This window comes from Sceloporus occidentalis, unplaced genomic scaffold (genome assembly GCF_023333645.1).
Source record: "Sceloporus occidentalis isolate IW3139 unplaced genomic scaffold, rSceOcc1.0.p SCAF_22, whole genome shotgun sequence".
NCBI lineage: Eukaryota > Metazoa > Chordata > Lepidosauria > Squamata > Phrynosomatidae > Sceloporus > Sceloporus occidentalis.
In genome coordinates, this window is record NW_028317002.1 from 4044149 (window position 1) to 4064653 (window position 20505).

Consider the following 20505-nt stretch of genomic DNA (forward strand, 5'->3'; position numbering starts at 1 on the left):
TTGAAACAAAGAAGCAACAGTGACCATGGCAAGCGGTAAAAAATATTTAACAGTTCCGCGGGTGTAAAATTAGCAGCATTCTGGCACGAATTACACCTGAGGATGGGGAGTTGAGTTGGGTAAAAGGGAATAAAAAAAAAGTCCAAGAGCTGAGGGGATCAGGAGAGGGAGAGGGATTAATCCTCCACCTCGAGACTGTCAATGATGGAAGAAGTCTCTATGCAAGCTAAGGATGAGCATGCAACAGTCTCAGACAATAACCTGTTCCCTACTAAGGATCAGGTGGTTCCTAGCAAACTACAGAGTATCCTTAACGCAACATATTAGGCACTATGCTTCATTAATGACACCCTCCATGGGAGTTCCTGGATAGAGTCCATACAAAATTGTTGCGGTAGGAGAGGAATGTCCTCTTCACAGTCTTTGAGTTCACTCTCCTGAAAATTATCCTGCCAACTTCCCTTCAGTGAATACGATGTAAAATCACATAAACTCACAAGACTTTTGCGGTCACTTATGTTCTCTATCAAGCCCACACTGGCACACCAGGCAAATGCTCGGTGGGCCACTGGCTGATAGCTCAAATATTGCCATCCCCACCTCACAGCCCCCCTCTATAATGCATATATTTACTTTTAATTTTAGATTTTGGTGCAACCTCTTCATATTCAAACATTTTCATCTCTCGCTGTGCACAGAAGGAGCCAGGTAAAGTTTGCCAAATTATGTTATTTCTGGTTCTCGTTCTAGTGAGCTTTGTGATTTTGTGCACAAAGACAGAACAAGTTAGCAGCTGACGTGTTTAGAATGCACCACCCGCATACACCCCTTCCTCCCTATTTATTTTCTTTATGAATGTTAATTCCACTTTTGTCTCTACTAGACTCTGAAATGTCCATTTATGAGAATACCTTCATTGAAGGGTGCAACAGAGAAAGAAGTGGCTCAGGTAAAGATACTTTACATAAACACTTTACTGTAAAAATTAAAATTTGGAAATCCTTTACAATTTGAAATTACCACACATGTCAATGATGTGAAATAAAACCTGATCTAACATAGCTCATGTTCATTCGAACTGTAATTAAACATACAACCTTTACATTTTTCACATTGGACTACTGGTATAACAAATATTGCAAATATAAGATATTTAATAAGGTATTACATTACAAATTATTTATAGATCTTCAGCTATTACAAAAATGACAATAACAGACATTAGGACATACTGGTGCAGAAAGAGAAGAGGGCCCTGTTCTTGCTAGCTTGCAATCTAACCTGGGTTTGACATGAGTGTCACGGTTTTTACTCGAATCCTAAGGTGAATTGGTGGATTCTCAAGGTCACACAGTCTGGAGCTGACTCATTCCTATTCTTTACTGCCTTCATCATATCCAAGATTCCCAATTGGTGTATTTGCTACCAGTATATCATGGCTGATGTCCCTGCTTGAATGCAGGTGACTCAGTTGAGTGTATTCTTTGAGGACAGGTATCAGAGTAGTTTGGTTGGCACATTTGGTGAGTCACTACATAGAATCTTCACAATGGATTATTAAAGGTTGGTATTTCAAGAGTCTAAGGGTCAGCTCATTTAGAAAGTTCCCAGGTATGTATATGAGGCAGTCGAAGGTGAATTAGACAGTAGGCGATAGTAGCACAGATATATTATAATATTAAGGATTCCATACTGGTTTCTGTCTAGAAGCTAATTAAGTAAGGGTTATGAATATGGGATAGTGGTGACCCCTCTCTGTAGGGTGATTGTGTGTGACTTTTGAATCTTATATTAGAAACTGGGCTTCAGTGTAAATACATTTTCATGACAATGATTAGAACTTTGCCTTTCTATCTCTTAGAAAATGATTATATATTTCCTGATATGTCCAGCTGATTCCAAAGTATCTATCATATTAAAGGTAAGATGGATCAATTATACTTAGTGTTAAATGCCCCTTGCACAGATCTCCAGGGACACCGTATAGCTATAAATATGCATTCAGTAATATTAACAGTATAACTATGACCCAAAAGTTTGAATTGGAGCCCTATATTTGAACCTCCAGTTTCAGTTGAACTATATTTACTGTCACAGTAAAATAATTTCATGCAACTATCTTTACTATTATTATTTTGTTATTATTATTATTATTATCATTATTATATTTAAGATATAAGTACCCCTGCCAGAATTCCCCTACTGTAATTAATGTCTGACCTAGATTTTTTTAGAAACACCATGTATACCCGTTTCAGTTGTTCAAACCAGGCCACCCTCTTACCAAAAGAGACACCTTGCTTCAGAATGCCCAGCTTCAGAGCATGGTGAGGTGGCCGTGATTTAGGTCTGTGTTGGAATGACACAGAGTTCCATCAATTTTACAGTTCACTGAGCTGATCCTTACTGCCCACAAAAGCAGGACAGTTGGTGCAGCTTGGTGGCACAGCAGTACAGTTCCTAAAAAACAGGACATTTGGAAGTAAATTAAGTAATAAGGAGGGAAAGGAAAGGACACACGGAATACTTAAGTGTAGAGCCTATAGAGCCCCCAGAGTTTCTGATGACAGCTTCAGATACGGCTCCTTTGAAAGGAATGCAGTAAAAAAAATAATCTGATAACCATGGGCTCTAAGTTTGATAAAATGTGGGTGCTGATTCATCAACTAGAGCAGTGAGTTTATCACAAGTTGATTCATTCAAAAGAAAATAGATTGCATTTTTGGACCACAGGTTTGACCTAAAGCTAAGCTACATTACTTAATTTGATAAAAATATCTGGACAGGCCCTGACAATAAACATGACTCAAAGCCCATAGGAACAGCGCTGTCAAAAATATGGGGCCTTCTTTAAGGGACGCTTCTGATTAAAGTTCCTTCTTATGACGGACTACATGATCTTTTAGACCAGTCTTAAGTTTAAGTTTAGGTTATTGCAGAAGCATTAAAGATCATTGATCACTTTCAGATAAACTTTTGGTTCTGTAACCTCTTTTCTCCTTCCCAACCATTTCCATGAAACCACCTGGAGATGGTGGCGAAAAAAATATAACTATGGGCCTCTGAAAGTTGATGAGCTCTGGGTAGATAAACCAAGTTACCCTGCAGAAAAGACAATCCTGCTTCTTTCCACACTGATGTATAACTTTGATCATACATACATACAGCATAATTTATTTACAAAGTGAACAGGGATGTACCTAGAGTATTTGGCACCCTAAGTGGATCCTATATTTGGCACCTCGCCCCCCACTTTAAAATGTAAAAACACCCACACCCTCACTCGTTCACCCTTACTAACACTCCCTCACGCTCTCTCTCAGGGGTATACCTAGAGTATTCCCCTCCATGTAAATGTAAAAACACTCTCACTCACTCATTTTTACTCATGCGCTCTCACACTCTCTCTCAATGTCTCCCTACATTCTCTGCTGACTGCTTCCATGCCCCTTCTTTCCCACAGCTCTGCTTCTTCTCTCGCCTATCCTTCTTCAGTCTTCTTTTTTCATCTGCATTTCCATGAACCAGGCCTCCAGATGCACTTTCCCAAAAGGGCGGAGCATCCGGGAACACCCTCTCCTCAGATTGGAGGAAAGGACAAAGGCTGTCCACGCGGTGCGTGCTGTGGGTCCGCCCTTTGGTGGAAGTACTCAGGGGGGCCTGGTCAAAGGAGCTGAGATTGGGGAGAAGCAGACAAAGAAAGAAGACAGAAGAGGCAGGAGAAAAAGCCCAGCTAAGAAAGAAGACAGGGGCACGCAAGCGGTCGGGGGAGAAGGTAGGGAGACATTGAGAGAGAATTTCTGGGAGACTTGGGACCTCTTTGTGCCACACTCCTGATGAGTGGCGCCTGAGGCGGATCAGGTCTGCCCTCTCAGGTACACTACTGAAACTGAGTATTTTGTGGAAAGTAGATCCCTAGATCTGTTCTAACAAATGTTGATATTCTGTAGTTTATTCCATATTCTGAAGAAAGTATCTGCACAATAAGTTGAATGTGGCTAATTTATCTTTTATTTATTTACAGGATCTGAAATGGAAGTTTTTCTTATATTAAGGCTCCCAGAAATCTCACCTCTAGAAATCATACTCAATGTGTTGAATTAGCTTATCTGGACAAATCATGGGACATTGAGATACCTATCCCCAAACAAAAAAGACAACATAATATGAAAATGTTGTGTTGCAGTATATATGGGAATGGCACTAGTAAAAGTGTATATAATACAGAGAGTGAAATGGGGGGATCAGGATACAAATACAGGTACAGAGTTTGATTGGGAGATGTTTGAATACTTTGAAATACACCTGTCCAGATACCACACCCTCTCCATATGAACAAATGTGTAATTCTCTTACTCATTCCAAACAAAAATGGACATGCTTCGGAATTCAGCATATAGACGTGAATATGAATGGATCACGTTTCTACTTATAATGTGTCATTAAAAACATTGAACATAGATGATCAGATAGAAATAGAAAAGCAATTTGTGTTTTTATATAAACCATTTGTAAAGCCTGAGACCAAAAGACAGTGTCCTAAAATTTTATAAAATAAAGGCACAGTTGAATGTCCCTGACTGAACCACGGAGAAGAATTCTTTAGTGGTTGTAAGACTTGGCAAAGACATGGCTTTGAAGCCAGTTGAAACCAACGAGAGCACTTACTGGTCTGAATAGGCTCCGGCCAGTTTGTTGGAGGTCTTGTTTGACCAAGGTGATCTCACCTTTTCTTTCTGTGAGTCCACATTTTTACGTGATGCTCTACTTACGTTCAATAAACATGCAGTTCAGTTGTAAAATTATATGACGTATAAGAGAGGACCCATTGAAGTCTTCAAGGAAGAGTGAAGGCCAAATGGCACAGCCCACTTCCTCACCAAAAAGCCTAGTCTCCCGGGACCTGGCTCCACTATGGCACTTTCACATATGCACTGGTAGGTTAATAAACCACCCCTCCACCATCAGCGAGGGCAATTTAAGTGAGAGGTGATGCACAAAAAAGTGTACATAGTGTGATTGGTTTACCAACCCATGCACGTGAAGTGAAAACAAGTGAGTGACCAAAACGGGATATTATAAAAACCCCGGGCTTTGTGATGCAAACCCAGCTTTAAAGGTCAGAGAACTAAGCTTTCCCTCTCTAATTTGATCTAAGCAAAATGGCAGAGAAGCGAGTCAAAGCACCTTTCATATATGTCACAACACAAAATGGAGAGGTAATTCTTAGATTGTTTAGGTTCAAAAAATGGACCACCTAGGTGCCAAAAAAACATAACATACACAGGTGGTGTCAGCTGTTTATTATCAAATTGTCATAGAATAAAATTATCTCTACTATACACTGGAGCAATCTGCACCTACAATTTTGTAAAGCCTGTTTCCACCAAGCATCAACTACCCATGTTTTATTATCAAAATACTCTCTGCCACCCAAATCCATAATACTTACTAAATGCAGTAATAACATGTGCCCGTCCGCAGCACTCTCACTCAGCAACGGAATTACCTAGTAACACAATCTCTCACACAGGTCTTACAGGCGATGGCTGAAAAGGAGGAAAGATATTTGGAATGCATTAGGAGGCTTTTGCACTCATTTTCAGCACATCACTATGCAGCACATCGATGCTTAACTTCCCTCAAACTTCATATCTAAGCACACCACCTGAACCAATACAATATTTACACTTTAAGGATCTGCCTGGTTATTCCCCCCCCCCCCCCCAAAAAAAAAACAACAACTTGTCACCCCCAGGGAAGTTGCTGACTTGATTTGCTCAGACACCCTTTGGTGGTGGTGGTGGGGTGAGGAAAGGGAAGAGCTACTCTCCATTGATGGAAACTAGCAGGTACACTGGGGATACTTTCTTTACTTTCCAGTTACTGTAAGTAAACACGTTTGAGCACTATGCAGTGTCTTCTCCGAGCTTGTAGTGTCATCCTGCACAGGGTTATTTGGTATTTCCTTTTCTTGGGGGAAGAACCTGCCTACGCTGATAAAGGGGACTGATGATACTCCAGCACAACCTAGCAAACGTGTATTTTAAAACAAAACTAATTGCATTTATAGATATCATCGGGTTATAAAATCTTATTAGGTGTGAATGCACAGAAGTTTTCTAAAGGTTTTCGACGAAAGATAGAAAACATTACAACTTTAATTAACAAAAAAACAAGCAAACGGGCATATTTTATTTTGATGCTACTGCAGTCTTCTGACACAGACGAGCAAGAAGTCCAGCCATTTGTAAGAGAGAGTGGACACCTTCAGCTACTTTCATGTGTGTGTAACCAATTTCCTGCAATTTACAACACATTCATAGTTAGGACAACACATTTAACATACATATCTGAAACATGACCGTTATAACATACGTAAATATAAATGAAAGTGTAGCAAGAAAGCTGCAGTTTGTAGGAAAGTTTTAGTTTCAACTCCCACAGTTTATAACACATGTGCATATACATATACACACACACACACACACACACCGTATTGGCTCGAATATAGGCCGCACTTTTTCCTCCCACTTTAAGTCTTTAAAGTGGGGGTGCAGCCTATATTCGGGGTCTAGCGCCGGGCAGGGTTAGGATACAGATCCCCCGCAGCGGTGCAGGGGACCTGCATCCTACTCCCCGATACGCTCAGACAGCCTCCCCTGCCAGCACTTTCCACGGTTGTCTAAGCTTTACCTCTGCCCCCAAGACTTACCAGAGGAGACTCCCGGGTGTCTTCCGGTGCCGGCACATCAGCTGAGCGCCGGCACCCCCGCAAGACACCCGGGAGTCTCCTCTGGTAAGCCGGGGGGGGGGGGGCAGAGTGGCAGCATATCTCGGGGGGGGGGGGGGGGGACAGTGGCAGCATATCTCGAGGGGGGGGGAGACAGAGTGGCAGCATGGTTTTTTTTGGTGCTTTTTTAAAGAAAAAAATTTTCTTTAAAAAAGCACCAAACTTTTAGGGTGCGGCCTATATCCGAGCCAATATGGTGTATATATATATATATATATATATATATATATTGTACAGATGAACCTACCTTTATAAATTCCAGCTTAAGATATTCAGGCATCTGGAAAGTTTTGCACACTCTAAAGATGTTGCCTATGATGTCCTCAGGGGAATAACCAAGTTTCCACAGGTGAGCCACAATCTGAAGCATTAAATGGTCATATCAGCAAAGATCTCCTATTGTAACAATAGCTGCATTTTTTGCATAAAGATTTCCAAAGAAAAATATACATTTTCATTCTGCCCTTTTGTTTTGAAACACTTCAAATAGTCTAAGCACAGTGGTGGTTGAGCCAGTTAACCAAGTCTGAAAAAAAGCACATTTAGGTCCCCAAATTATCTCACTGAAAGAGGAGTATAAAATCATTTACAACACAGGAAACGTCTTGGCCTATATTATGCTGTGCATTCACTTCAATAAAATATACTCTGAAATTAATTAGGCTCATTTGATACTACAGACCCAGGCAACGCTAGTATAAAATACACTGACCACTGCTAAACTCAGTCTCTTAACTACCTTTTAAATTTTAGCTTTAAACTTGCCAGTGGTCTACAGCATATCAGCCTAATTTATACAAATTAGCTGTAATTTTAAGAATTCGCTAGTAGTTGGGAACCCATACCTTATACGCTTCATCGATATTTGCATTCACACAGTGCTGTAACATTTCTTTTACTAGTAATGGATGGGGCTCATCGCAAACCTGAAAACATCAAAAGAAAACTGTTGAAATAACATCTTCCCTTTTGTTGTCCCCAGTTACACGTTTCTACCATGAGCCGTTACTAGGAAATGAGTCTCACTTGCCTTAAAAACATTAGTACTGTTTACAGTGCCAAAACCAGCATGAGTAGACTGCACGTTATTTAATGCCTAGGAAAAGAAACAGCAGTTAAAAGACTAATCACACAGTGCAACTGGATTTATACAAAACTAAAAGCAGCCCAAGTATAGTAGCGGTTTGAATAAATAAATAAAAAAATAATTTAAAAAAATCATTGAATTTCATTGTTCTGGGTAATTTTGCTGTACCGGGCTACAGACTCTGTTTGTGCTATAAAAGCCTGAAACGGTCACTATCCACAGGGAGTACTCAATACCATTTGGATTTAGGTTAACAAGCTTGAGAAGTATTTTTACAATTAAACTGTGCTCGTATCAACATTTACAGACATACGTATTTGGTTACTTATTTTTTTTAATGATGTTCGGCACAGATAAAAGAATAGCTCAAGATTGCTGTGGGATTTTTCTCTTTAGTAGTCAATTGGCACTGCAGTACAACAATATTATTATATTATGTTGGTTTCTGAATTGCTGGGTTATTTTTATAACTTTTTTCAATCAAGCCCTAATGCACACCTGTCTCATATCTCCTTGTGCAGTAAACACAATGGCTTCTAGTCCATCATCTGTACACTGAACCCTTTCCTTCTCAACAACCGTCATCAGCCTTGCAAGAACTTGGGCATCCGTCAGTTTGGTATACCGTAGAACAGCACAGCGAGATTGTATGGGTTCTAGGAAGAAGAAAAACATATTAGGAGAAGATGTAAACAAAAACTTTTGTAACTAAATGAATAAGGGAATAAAAATACCTATGATTTTGTCTGAAGCATTGCAAGCCAAGGCAAAGCGTGTGGTTTTGGAATAGATTTCCATGGTTCTTCTTAAAGCTTGCTGGGCTCCATCTGTCATGCTGTAAAAAAAAAATATGTGTCAATATATAAAATATCAAGGACAGTGTAATAGACATTTGTTCTAAAAAAAAAAAAAACCAAAAAAAAAACCCCCCAGAAATGAAGAATCTATTTTCTCCACATTAACCATTACAGGCCCAACCTATATAATCTGGATAATGTGAGTTAGAAGCAGCAACATGAACCACAGTCCAGTAATAACATTAACAATCTGGAGAGATGGAACCCCCCCCCCCTCAAAAAAAAAGTAGGATATTTTAGAAAATATTTTTAGAATGCATTTAATTCACTAGTTGTGGATTTAAATAAACTGTTAATATTAAATATTGGCATGCCTATCTATTTAATGTATAGAAAAAGCTGTATTATTTTGAAATGCAACAACAGAGTTTGTCAGCATACCAAAAAAAAGTAAAACCAGGGTAAATGTTAACAAATAAGTAAACTTATTATATAAGAAAGGTGAAAAATAAGTCACCTGTCAGCTTCGTCCAGGATGATAATTTTATGTCGACCTTTTGGTAAAGTCACCTTCTGCTGTGCAAACATTTTAATTTTGTTTCTCACCACATCAATGCCTCTAAGGACAACAAACACACACTCGTAAGGTTTTTTGTAATTTTTTGGAAAAAAAAACCCCTATGAGAGAATATTGAAGATTCATTATTTTTAGATGAAATTTCTTTTTCTCATTTCTTACCCGGCTGACCAACTTTAATTTTTGACAAGTTGCTGGTTGTTTTGGGGGATTACCGCAGTATTAATGCAGCACACCAACAGTGGGTGGTGTAATAGCTTTCAAGAAGATAATTTGCACAGTGCCCGAAGCTTTTCATACATCTCTTAAAGAATAAATAGAAATTCCACTTTTTCTACAATGACGTTAGATGTTCTTCAGAATTATACGAAAATGGAATTTTATTAATGCCTTTTACAGATTTACTACTAAATAATGTAATACCTCCGGCCTTATCTTTATAGTATTCTATAAACGGAAACCAACCCTCAAAAGCTGTGGCAGAGAAAATTGATTACATGGATATATACTATATTTCCAACATTAAAATCTAAGACGTCAAGCAGATTATATAAATATAGTACTTAGGCAGCTTGTCTTTACTTGCTAGAAGCCAAAATGATCTACTGTACCACACACATATGTATAACAAATATATAAAAGACCAGCAAAACATTAATATATTGTATAGTGAAAGATTAGTGCATAACAGCACAACTGAATTGTCAACATAGATAGGTTTGCATACCGATCATTTGAAGCATTAAGTTCCAACACTGCATCTTTCAACGCAGGGCCCAGAAGCGCTCGTGCCAAACACAAAATACTTGTGGTTTTGCCAGTCCCAGGAGGACCCTAAACACACAAAAAGAGTTGTGTATAAAAAGTACAGATTTGTGTTTTCTTCTTAACATGTATGTAAACACAACTAGTTTTGTAGGGCTCAAATACTTACAGCAATGATGATGTTGGGCACATTTCCTTCTCTTGCAAACACCTAATACAAAATACAAGTTACAACTTCTAGAATACTGATAGTTACAGAGGACAAATATGTAAGAAAGATAATTTAACATATTAGTAAGACATCTAATTTTTACAATACAATAAGTAATCCCCATCATTTGTGTACAAAGGACAAAAGATGTACGAGTAGTGTATGTGATCCCGACACCTAGAACGCAGCAGTTCATTTGAGGATTTCTCCTACTCTATTTATTAATAAATAAGCCAGCTATTTAGAAACACATGCATCAAATTTTATGATGTGATTTTGGCACACCATAAATTTGGTGCACTTGTTGCAAATGTTCAAACACACAAACTACCAATACTTTTGATACTTTTAAAAGGTCTTTAGGGGCTCTGTGTAACAGTGTCGCGATTTAAAAATGGGTCACTACCCAGCAATAAAGGATTTCTTGTTTCATCAAAGCAGAAGACTGGTTCTTTTCTAACAAAACATATTTCCTGATTACTTTTAAAAAGGGACATGTAAAACGTAACCAAGTCGTGCTAATTGGTATTATAGCATTACACGGTATCATGAGTGGTCATTTCAAGGAACATCTTTAAGAGTCCGCCTTTGTGTAAGAAAAAATAAAATAAAACCACAAAAAATTATCTTTGCAAAGGTCAACACTTGCGCGATTAAGATCAAACAGCGATTACCTCCAGCCGACTGACGGTTTCTTCATTGCCAACTATTTCGTTCAGCTTCAGTGGTCTGTATTTCTCCACCCTATACGGGGGAAAAAACCCGTAGTTTCATTTGATGTCAGCATTCAACATAAGATGACATGCGTGATGTCAAGGGACCTAGAGAGCACCCTAAGTAAGCTACTGCTTTTTGTCACTCCCTATCTATAGCAGGGCAATCCCTAAACACCCCAGTTCCCTTAATCAGACTCGCCAAACTATGCGATGTACACATTATAAGGAAAACAAGCAGGATGTAGTGCATATAAAAAATACCATTATGTGCTCAATTATAAGACGACCCCCAAAATCTGAATATTAATTTAGGAAAAAAAGAAAAAACCTGAATGTAAACTATTTTTTTCATATTTAATAAAAGCTATGATTGAGAAAAATGGTTTTATTTCCTTTTATTTGCCAACCTGCCCCCCAATTATGCCTTATGCCCCCTTATATGCCACTCTGCATCCCTGATATGCCTTCCATACATAAACCTCACATTTTGTTATTTTAAGCATTATCAGGGTGTACGATTTAGTAGTATTTGCACTTCCACTTTGCCGTACAATATTACCTCTAGCACAAGCATCACCCTAATCATACTTTAATAACGATACCCACTTTCACCAAACTACAGACACAGAGGACACCGACAACTCCGACTCCGCCCTTATCTGCACTACATCCCCGCCACCCGCTCATACCCTCCGCTCTCACCAGGGCAGCTCATAAGTCCCGGGAGGACACTTGTTATCGGGAGCAGGCTGCTCTTTAACCCCCGGTTGCCCACTTGGAGCTTCCTCCATTTCCACCTCCATGTTTATTTCCCGCCAGCGCCAGACTCCGCTGACAGGCCTCGTAGAACGTGCTACGTCACCAGCCAGGAGACGCCCCCAAACACTGGCGCCGGCATCAGCCCTCTGTGTTTGAAAAAGTCGGGTTATATACACTGCGGACTCCGAATGGTCCACATTTCCTAGTTTAACCTAAACATTGTATTGGAATTATATGTATTTAAATAGCATAAAACATTTTGTATACCCGCTAAAACAGGCGTTCTAGCCTGCAGACTATAACTCCCATCGTGCCCGCTCAGCCTTTGTCGACTATTCTTCTGTGAATGCATTACAATGCGCCCCACGAACCACTGGAGGGCGATAAAGAGCCATGATTGTAAAAGGAGAACGCAACTGTGTTGGGAATTGGTGTCAAATGTCCATCATAGCTACTACCCTAAAGGCCTCATTAATAGACATCAACCTAAAATGTTCAGTTGGGTTAAGTGTTTTTAAATGCAACGCATCCCATGTTCACATATTCACTTAGCTGAGATGTTGCACCTGTGATCGCGGTTATGCTTTCTTCTGATTTCAAAATAAGTACGGTATTATTGTTTTATATAGCGCCATCATATTCTGTGGCGCTGTACAATGGGTTGACAGGACATAACAAATAGTATATAATATAAAAAAATGATTTGAAACAGATGAGGAGGGCCCTGCTCAAAGGAGCTTACAATCTAGAGTTTGGGTGCATTACACAAGAGGTAATGATCTGGGGCAAGCCCTTTTCTTTATGGACATGCTCACATTGGCATTAATGATTTTTTTAATTGCAAAAAGTAAATCACACATGTTAAGTTCTTGTGTATTTGCATGTGCGTGTTTGCGTGTTACTGTAGTTTTTTGCTCTGTTCCAGTACTCTATCTTTCTTAATTCCTGTGGGGGGAGTGTGAGGTCTGTGCCTACAGACCCCTGTTCCAGTACTCCATCTTGGTGCACGTGGCTTCAGTGTTGGGCGCCGGGATATAATGTCATAGCATCGATAGCCTGTATGCTTTGCAAGGGAGCAGTGAAGCAGAAGCTATGAACAGACCCCGCTTTTTTTTTGTTTTAGCTAATTTAGAAAATTAACTGGTCAGTCGGCAACCTTGCTTAATGCCACAACAGAGGCCTTGGCGTGCCTGTTGTGGCCTGCATGCCATAGGTTCGCTATTGTTGTTATACAGTATAATATACAGTATATATATAATATTATTTTATAGCACAACCCTTATGAATATTCTGTCGTATTTTAAACAATAATAGGGATGAACATGTATATCTCTACTAATATTAGTGTCATTAATTAAAATATAATTATAATTAAAAATCAAATTAACCATAAACATCTGTTTCTATTAACTAATTGAGATATTTCAGTTTAACGGCTGTACAATTCTGTATTTTAGATTTATATTCTTAATCACTGTGCAAATTAGAAAGCACAATTGTGTTAAGAATGATTGGTTCCTGTGTACAGAATATACAAAAATATACATGCTATGATACAAGACGTTTTTTTGTAAATCAAATATATACCGTATATAACGGAGAATACAGAGTATATTCGCTATAATGAGTATAGTGGATTTGAAACGTTTTTGTTCACAAACTTTACAGTTCGTTAGTTAAGGTTAATGCACAAACCCCTAAGAAAAATGATACCGTAAAAAAGAAAATTAACCATTTTGTGGATTTTTTTTTTATTTCAGGACTTTATTGCAGTGCTCCATGAGGATGTTCTGAATTTTAGATTTCTAATGCTTGGCATTCATATTTATTAAATAATATATTTTTATGGTGGATTGTGCTATATAGTAAGGTGGGAGGCGGGGAGTTGCGATGTCCCTCTGATGTTTGTGGGACGTTCTGATTGATGATAGATCTGCTGTGGGATATATTCCATCTTGTCCATGCCCATTTCTTTAAGAGCCACCAAGAAGCCTGGGAATTTGTATTTCCTGTTTGCAGTGCATTCTCGTGGGACTGTTTTCTCTTGAATAAAATATTAGTTGCTCTGGTCTGGCCAAGAAGGGAAGCAACCTTTACCAGCTGGTGAACCCCACAGTATATAATGCTGTGTTTATCATTCCCTCCCTTTGCAACATTCAGGTATTGTTCTAACTGGTATACAATTCCAAGTATACACTACATTTTGTTCAATAATATTTTGCACACAACGCCTTAGTCTTCCACCCTACAAATTTAAATGATACACTCTCGTTTGTGCATTTTTCTTAAAAAAAACCCCATAAAACCCAAGTGACAGGTTAATTTCTCTCATCCTCCTACCTAACACTGTCTCCTAATATTACACCTGTTGTTGGGTATCCCATACCCAGGGACGGCCCTGCCATGGAGCAGAGTGGGGCAATTGCCCCAGGCGGCACTTTTGAAGAGGCGGCACTTTTTTCTTCTTTAAACGGAGGAGAGAGAGGGCCGCCGAGTGGTTTTTGCTTATCAAGTTGTCAGTACCCGCTCGGCGTCCCTCTCTCTCCTCTGCGAGCCCTCTAGCTCGGTCTCAGTGCCGGCTTGTAATGCTGAGCGCCGGAATATGATGTCATTTCCGGCGCTCAGCAGTAAAGCAGCGCGCACCGTGGCAGAGCAGGGAGACTCTCGCCGCAAGACTGCTGGAAGGTAAGTGAAGTACAAAGGGGGGTAGGGTAGATAATAGGGAGGGGTGTAGATAATGAGAAGGTAGGGAGAGGAAGGGTAGATAATGAGCAGTGGTGTCGGCAGGGGGGGGGCGCGTTTGAAACTTTGTCCCAGGCGGCACTATCTCTTGGGCCGGCCCTGCCCATAACCCCAACATTTCTGGCATCTAAATCAGACTACCACTGCTGGGGTGTGCGGCAATGGTCAGGGCTATTACCAAAAACAGGCAGGTCTAGCATCACAAGTAAACAGGGTCAGGCCCTTACCATCCGCCCTCCTTACAGAAAAAGCCACCTCACAGAGCTCAACTTCGGGGCATCACAAGGTAAGCATGTGGGATCTGCAGGAGGGTAAGTGCTGCAAAAGACGTCTATTGCAAATCAGGCCTGTAAATACGTCCTGTAAAATTATTGATTAAAACAATGTTTACACTGAGGAACAATTGCACACTCCCATCTCCTTTTGTTTTTGTAAATCCAAACTGTTATGTGATGACCTGTTTACCCATTGTATTGCATTGTGTAATATGATGCGATAAATACATCATTCATAATAATAAATAATAATTATTCAACATATGTCCCATGCCACTTTTTTACATTGTCTATTCACCGTCTATCTTAGTCCTCACAGTCTCCCAGCGACCTGCAGAGTATTGCGCATAAAATTTACTCTTTATATTGATATGTTACAATAGGCTGTTCACCCATCTGCCATCTTCTCCATGTACCCAACACCTCTAAGGGATGCCAGGCTTTAATACGTCTCACCTCTGTAGCCCTGCACTTCAGCCCCTGGTATTGTGTTCTTCACCATAGTGATCACGTTTACCTGACTGACCCATTACCTCTCCTGAAGTCCTATGACCTGCTCATCATGTGGTGGGAGCTTTAAAAGTTAGTGATGCATCTCAGAAGAAGAACACTTGTCAGTTTGTAACCAAACACCTGCCTGGGTATGAAGGCTAGTTTTTTTTTAGAGTACTAATGTGTCAATGTGTAAAATCACACACGCTTCTAAATTAAATTAGCCATGCTATCTGTGAGAAATGAACTCATATAACATCACCAAGTTTAAAATAACTAGAAGACCTGCCATTTTCCTACATTATACACTCCATGCGTTATTATAACAAAATGCACATTGGAGTCAGTTTTGCATGAACACCACCACATTTTACCACCGCCTTGGGTCATTATTATTATAATTTATTTATATAGCGCCAACAGTTTACGCAGCGCTTAATACAATACATAAATTCAAGGGATATGACAAGACGAGAATTGACAGACTAAGACAAACCGATACATTTGGTGGAGAGAGCCCTGCTCGCAAGCTTACAATCTTGAGGGAATGGGGTGACAAACATAAGGCTGAGAGAAAGGGTGAGAGGTAGTGTGGTGGTTGTATCAGCGACAAGGAAGTTCTCGCAGCTAAGATGGTGCAGCTTCTCTGAAGAAGTGAGTTTTGAGATGTTTCTTGAATGTTGGGAGGAAGGGTCATCAGCAGAGACCAGTCACCATAGTACTGTTAAGTGTTCATCGTAATTTGTGCTGCTGTTGCTATAGTAGATTCTTAGCTCTGACTGTGAGATGAAGTGGAGTTAACTTCTTATTTGTGTATTTCTTTTTCTGTCATCTGTATGGCAGGCTTGGCAGCCAATGCCTTTTGCCACCTTTCACATGTATGTAATATTGAGCCCTTATTTCCAGGCATCTGTCTTAAAGGCAGCATAACTAGGATAACTGATTGTGCATCATCTTTACCATTGTCATTAATACGGATCATTAAGTAAAGGTTTCGAGTTATGGTAATCTGCAAAAAATTGTCACAATAGACTATTGTGTTGTGGTAAACTATTATTCTCATTAGATTTTATTTATAGAGTCCCAGCTCTTATGATTCTTGTAGCTGTATTAGCTACATGTGTGCATATAACTATAATGGTATCATTGGCCAGGTTATAAAATAACAAAATGAGACAAAAAAGGAAGACTAGACCAGATGTCAAGGCTTTTCTATATATTCACTTGGCATTAGTTTATGTTTTGCCACCATGTGGGTTCATCAGAACCCAAATACAATGGCTATATCCACTTATTGTGAGAATGGCAACTGGTGGTTCTCACTTGCCACAAGGTTATTCAAGGTCATATTGTAGGTTTCATTGAGTATCGACTTACATTAGAGATTTCATTTAAAATTTCAGTTCTCCTGCGTTTCCAGTTTTGATTTTGTTTCTGTTTTTGAGATGTGGCTTAATACCACTGTTGTCTTCTAGCCTTTTTGTGTTGCACCAGTGCATTCTTTCTATCTCAGAATGTACCAAACTGTTGATTTGGCCACTCCTAATGTTTCTGGGATATCTCTGATGGATTTGTTCTTTTTTTGCAGCCTAAGGATGGCCATTAAGAACTTTGACCGCATGTTGTGGGTTCACAGCAACAGCTTCGAAATGCGAATGCCACACCTCGAATCAACTCCAGACCTTTTTACCTGCTTAAATGATGAAGAAATAACGAAGGACTAGCCCACACCTGTCCATGAAACCACTTCATTAAAGTGCTGTTATACCTATATTATAACCCTTCCTCCAACTTGGATGTAAATATCCTCAAATTAAAGCTGGGAGACTGAACTTTAATCTCATATTCATATCTCATACTCATATGTATCTGTTACTTGAGTTTATTTTTGGAAACTGCCAAAATAAAAAGCTTGTGTCAGTGTCCAAATATTTCTGGACCTAACTGTAGATTGTTGCCATAGAAAATGCTAACGCTTCTTAAATGTTTTTTGTATTGTTCTGTTATACTTTTAGGTGAAAAGTAAACCTGACAGATATGTTAAGGTTTATGTGCACAACAGGCCAGGTGTAAGAAATAAGTATTTGAGGAATAAATATTTATTTCGTTCACACAGACAGCACTTAACATGAACATTTACAATATAATAAACAACTATTCTATCAACAATACCCTAACGATTAAAAAACACAATCACAATATTGACAATATACTGCTACCAAATGGAAATAACAACTGTGAATTTAAAACAGAGGCATTCTATTTATCCTTATTGCCTGCCGGTGTCTGCCACTCTGGGAAGGTGTTTGGCAGTTACTGTAAACCTTTATCCATACCTCTGTGCTGATCAATTCCTCTGTGTGAGTAGTAGTTGTTAGGCTGTCCTGAAGGGCTTACTGAGTTAGCATTAAGAATGCTCTTCCAGCTCAAGAGTCTTGATGCAGCTTGGGCCTTGACTAGAACATGGATAGTTGGTCATCCTTGTGTTGTGGACCTCCGCCATGATATGCCCTTTTGGAGAGTCGGTTTAAATAAGGGACACAGCTGACTCTAGGGTGGTCATCATAGAATTCAGCCTCCCCAACATACTGTATACAGTTCTGGTTATAACTGTCCCCAGGTTCTTGTCAGCTGCCAGTATCCAGATTCTTGTTCAACTATGGGTTACTGTCAGTAACCAAGTTCATGTTCTTCCTATCACCATAGGTAGCTGTCAGTATCCAGGTTCTTGTTCTTTCTATAACCATTAGTAACTGCCAGGGTTCAGGTTCTTGTTCTTCTTATAACCGTTAGTAACTGCCAGGGTCCAGTTTCTTGTTCTCCCTATAACCCTTGGTAGCTGTCAGTGTCCAGGTTGAAAAAATAGCCAGTGTGTTTACATGTAATCACTGTTGCTTACTCCTGAAATGCATTGTTGTTTATAGAGTCAAGATGTAGGATAATATCCAGTTACTAATTATAGTAATTGTAAAACTGATACCTCCATATTTTTACATTTCTACATTTAATGGTTTGTTTATATTATTGGGTATACGTTGAGGGTACTATATGCAAAAGTAATCACAATCACTTTTGTATACATAGAGTTGTAGTAAATTACCTTCAAGTAAGTTGTCAATAAGGTATTGGGTTGTGAATAATGCATTTCCTCAGCACAATACAAATACATGTAAAGAAATTCTGCATAAGTGATGCTACCATGTAAACAGAGGAGCTGTTTATGCCATCCATAACTCAATGGATCATCGGCACCCAGATGATGATACCATCAAATTAAAAGAAACACATCAAGGAAAATCTGCCCTCCCTCCTGGTTTTCTGAACAACAGCAGATCTAGGAAACACAAATCTCTATTCTCTGCTGCTTCATAAAACAGCTGGATTTCCCCTCCTCCTCCTGACTGCTGATCTCCCCTCTGCTTCCTCTTTTGTTTCATACATTCAGTGAAGCAGACTGAGCCCATCCAAGAGAAGCAGGGAGGGAGTCAGCAGCAGCACAACCTTCCCTGTGATAAACACAGTAGCACTGCCTTTCTAGCAAAGGCTTGGGCATTCCCTCTAGCAATCAGCCTGGTATTCTGCTTGTTCCTGCTCCATACTCAAGATCCTGTATAACCCTGCTGTGCACAGATTTGTTTGTTATCTTTGCACAGACACTGGATAGGCTTCACCTCCAAGAAGGGAGGAGGTGTAATTTTGGCCATTGAGGATTGCTGCTGTCATTGCTTGTACCCACTCTGGCAACTGGTTTCCTCCCCCACTGTCTATCCCTTGCCTGCAGGGAGTGGCTGATCACTGAGCTAGAGGCAGACTGCAGGGTTGGGCTGGTAGGATCCCTCTTCTCATCTGGTGCTTTGGGGTGCTGGCATCTCTGGAGGTAAGGATGTATGAGCATTGATGGAGTGATGGCAGTGGGTGTGTGCTGAAGCTCCATGGATCTCAGAATCCCTTGCTGCAACAAAGGCAGAGGAGTGGGTCCAGCGTGGCATGGATGGACAGTTCCACGCTGCCTGTCAAATACACAGGACTGGACCAAGACCCACAGCCACGTATCCACAGCCTTAGTTACACCATTGCATTTAATGTTTAGCATGGATATTTTACCATTTCCACCTATTGTTGATGTGGAGTGGAAGGGCTCTTTGTGTAAATCCAATACAGCTGTCTTTATTTACATTTAATTGTTAGTTTTAAGATACCATTGATAAGGATAAGAAAGGACATAGATATGTTCATTTATAAGGGGTTACAGTGTTGCAATAGATTATTTTGTGGCATGATTGTGAGATTAGCATACTTGGGTAGGACAGATGTGCAATATGGTGCCTAGTATCAGATGTATTTGTGAGACCATTTGTAAGGAACAATGGATGCATCCACTACAGGCATCCTATGGTATTCTTCATTAGTCTAGGATTGCACTGCTGGGAATCATGGATCTTCTGGTCTACTGCTGGAGTGCCAGAGCTATAGCAACCCTGTGGTCCATTTTAAGTAGATGATACAGTGCCCATGAAAATGTCACATGGCTTCCTTCATTTAAATATCCATTTGCATTCATTTATCAACCCAAGTTAAATAAAGATTTTAATTGTAATAATAGTCCATTGTATTGCTCCAATAATCATTGACTGAATCATTGATTTTTTTTTAATTCATGATATATCATGCCTCAAGCCATTATAGAACAGTGCCGAAGCCTGTTCACTTCAGTTTGGACAGATTAATTATTTGTCTTAAACTCCATTATTAGGATATGACTTAGAAATTGTGTCTAATTTGCTAGGTCGATTTGTTAATGTCGAACTTTTCCCTTAGATGGACAATTTTTGATGTCCTCTAGATTTTAAGCCTGCGAGCAGGGCCTCTTTACCTGATGTATTGGTTTGTCTTAGACCAGGGATGCTCAAACTGCGGCCCTCCAGCTGCTGCAGGACTACATCTCCCATAATGCTCCTTCAGCTAAGGGGCTGGCTGAGGAGTATGGGAGATGTAGTCCTGCAGCAGCTGGAGGGCCGCAGTTTGAGCACCCCTGTCTTAGACTGTCAATTCTAGTTGTGTCATACCCTTTGAATATATGTATTGTAAAAAGAGCTGGAAAAGTTGTTGGTGCTATATAACTAAAAGATAATAATAATCATCATCATCATCAAGTAATGCCTTGCAGGAGGCCACCCATAGTATGTTAGGCAAAAAGTCAAGTAAGTGCCTTCTCACGCATTCCACCCTAATATTTTAGTGGTGCTAACATATGTATGGACAGCCACATACTACTACCACATACTAAACTT

General features: G+C 39.7%; 1 protein-coding gene across 1 annotated transcript; it reads right to left on the minus strand.

Annotated features, from left to right (window-relative positions):
* Nucleotides 1-6194: 6194 nt before the first annotated feature.
* On the minus strand, nt 6195-11749 carry LOC149300906 (replication factor C subunit 2-like). The gene is made up of 11 exons (XM_089484474.1): nt 11649-11749; nt 10905-10974; nt 10189-10230; nt 9982-10088; nt 9195-9296; nt 8615-8715; nt 8379-8536; nt 7824-7889; nt 7639-7719; nt 7041-7154; nt 6195-6302 (listed from the first exon to the last, which is right to left on the minus strand). The coding sequence occupies exons 1-11, from the start codon at nt 11747-11749 to the stop codon at nt 6195-6197; spliced, it is 1050 nt and encodes a 349-aa protein (XP_089340600.1).
* Between the last annotated feature and the right edge of the window lie 8756 nt (nt 11750-20505).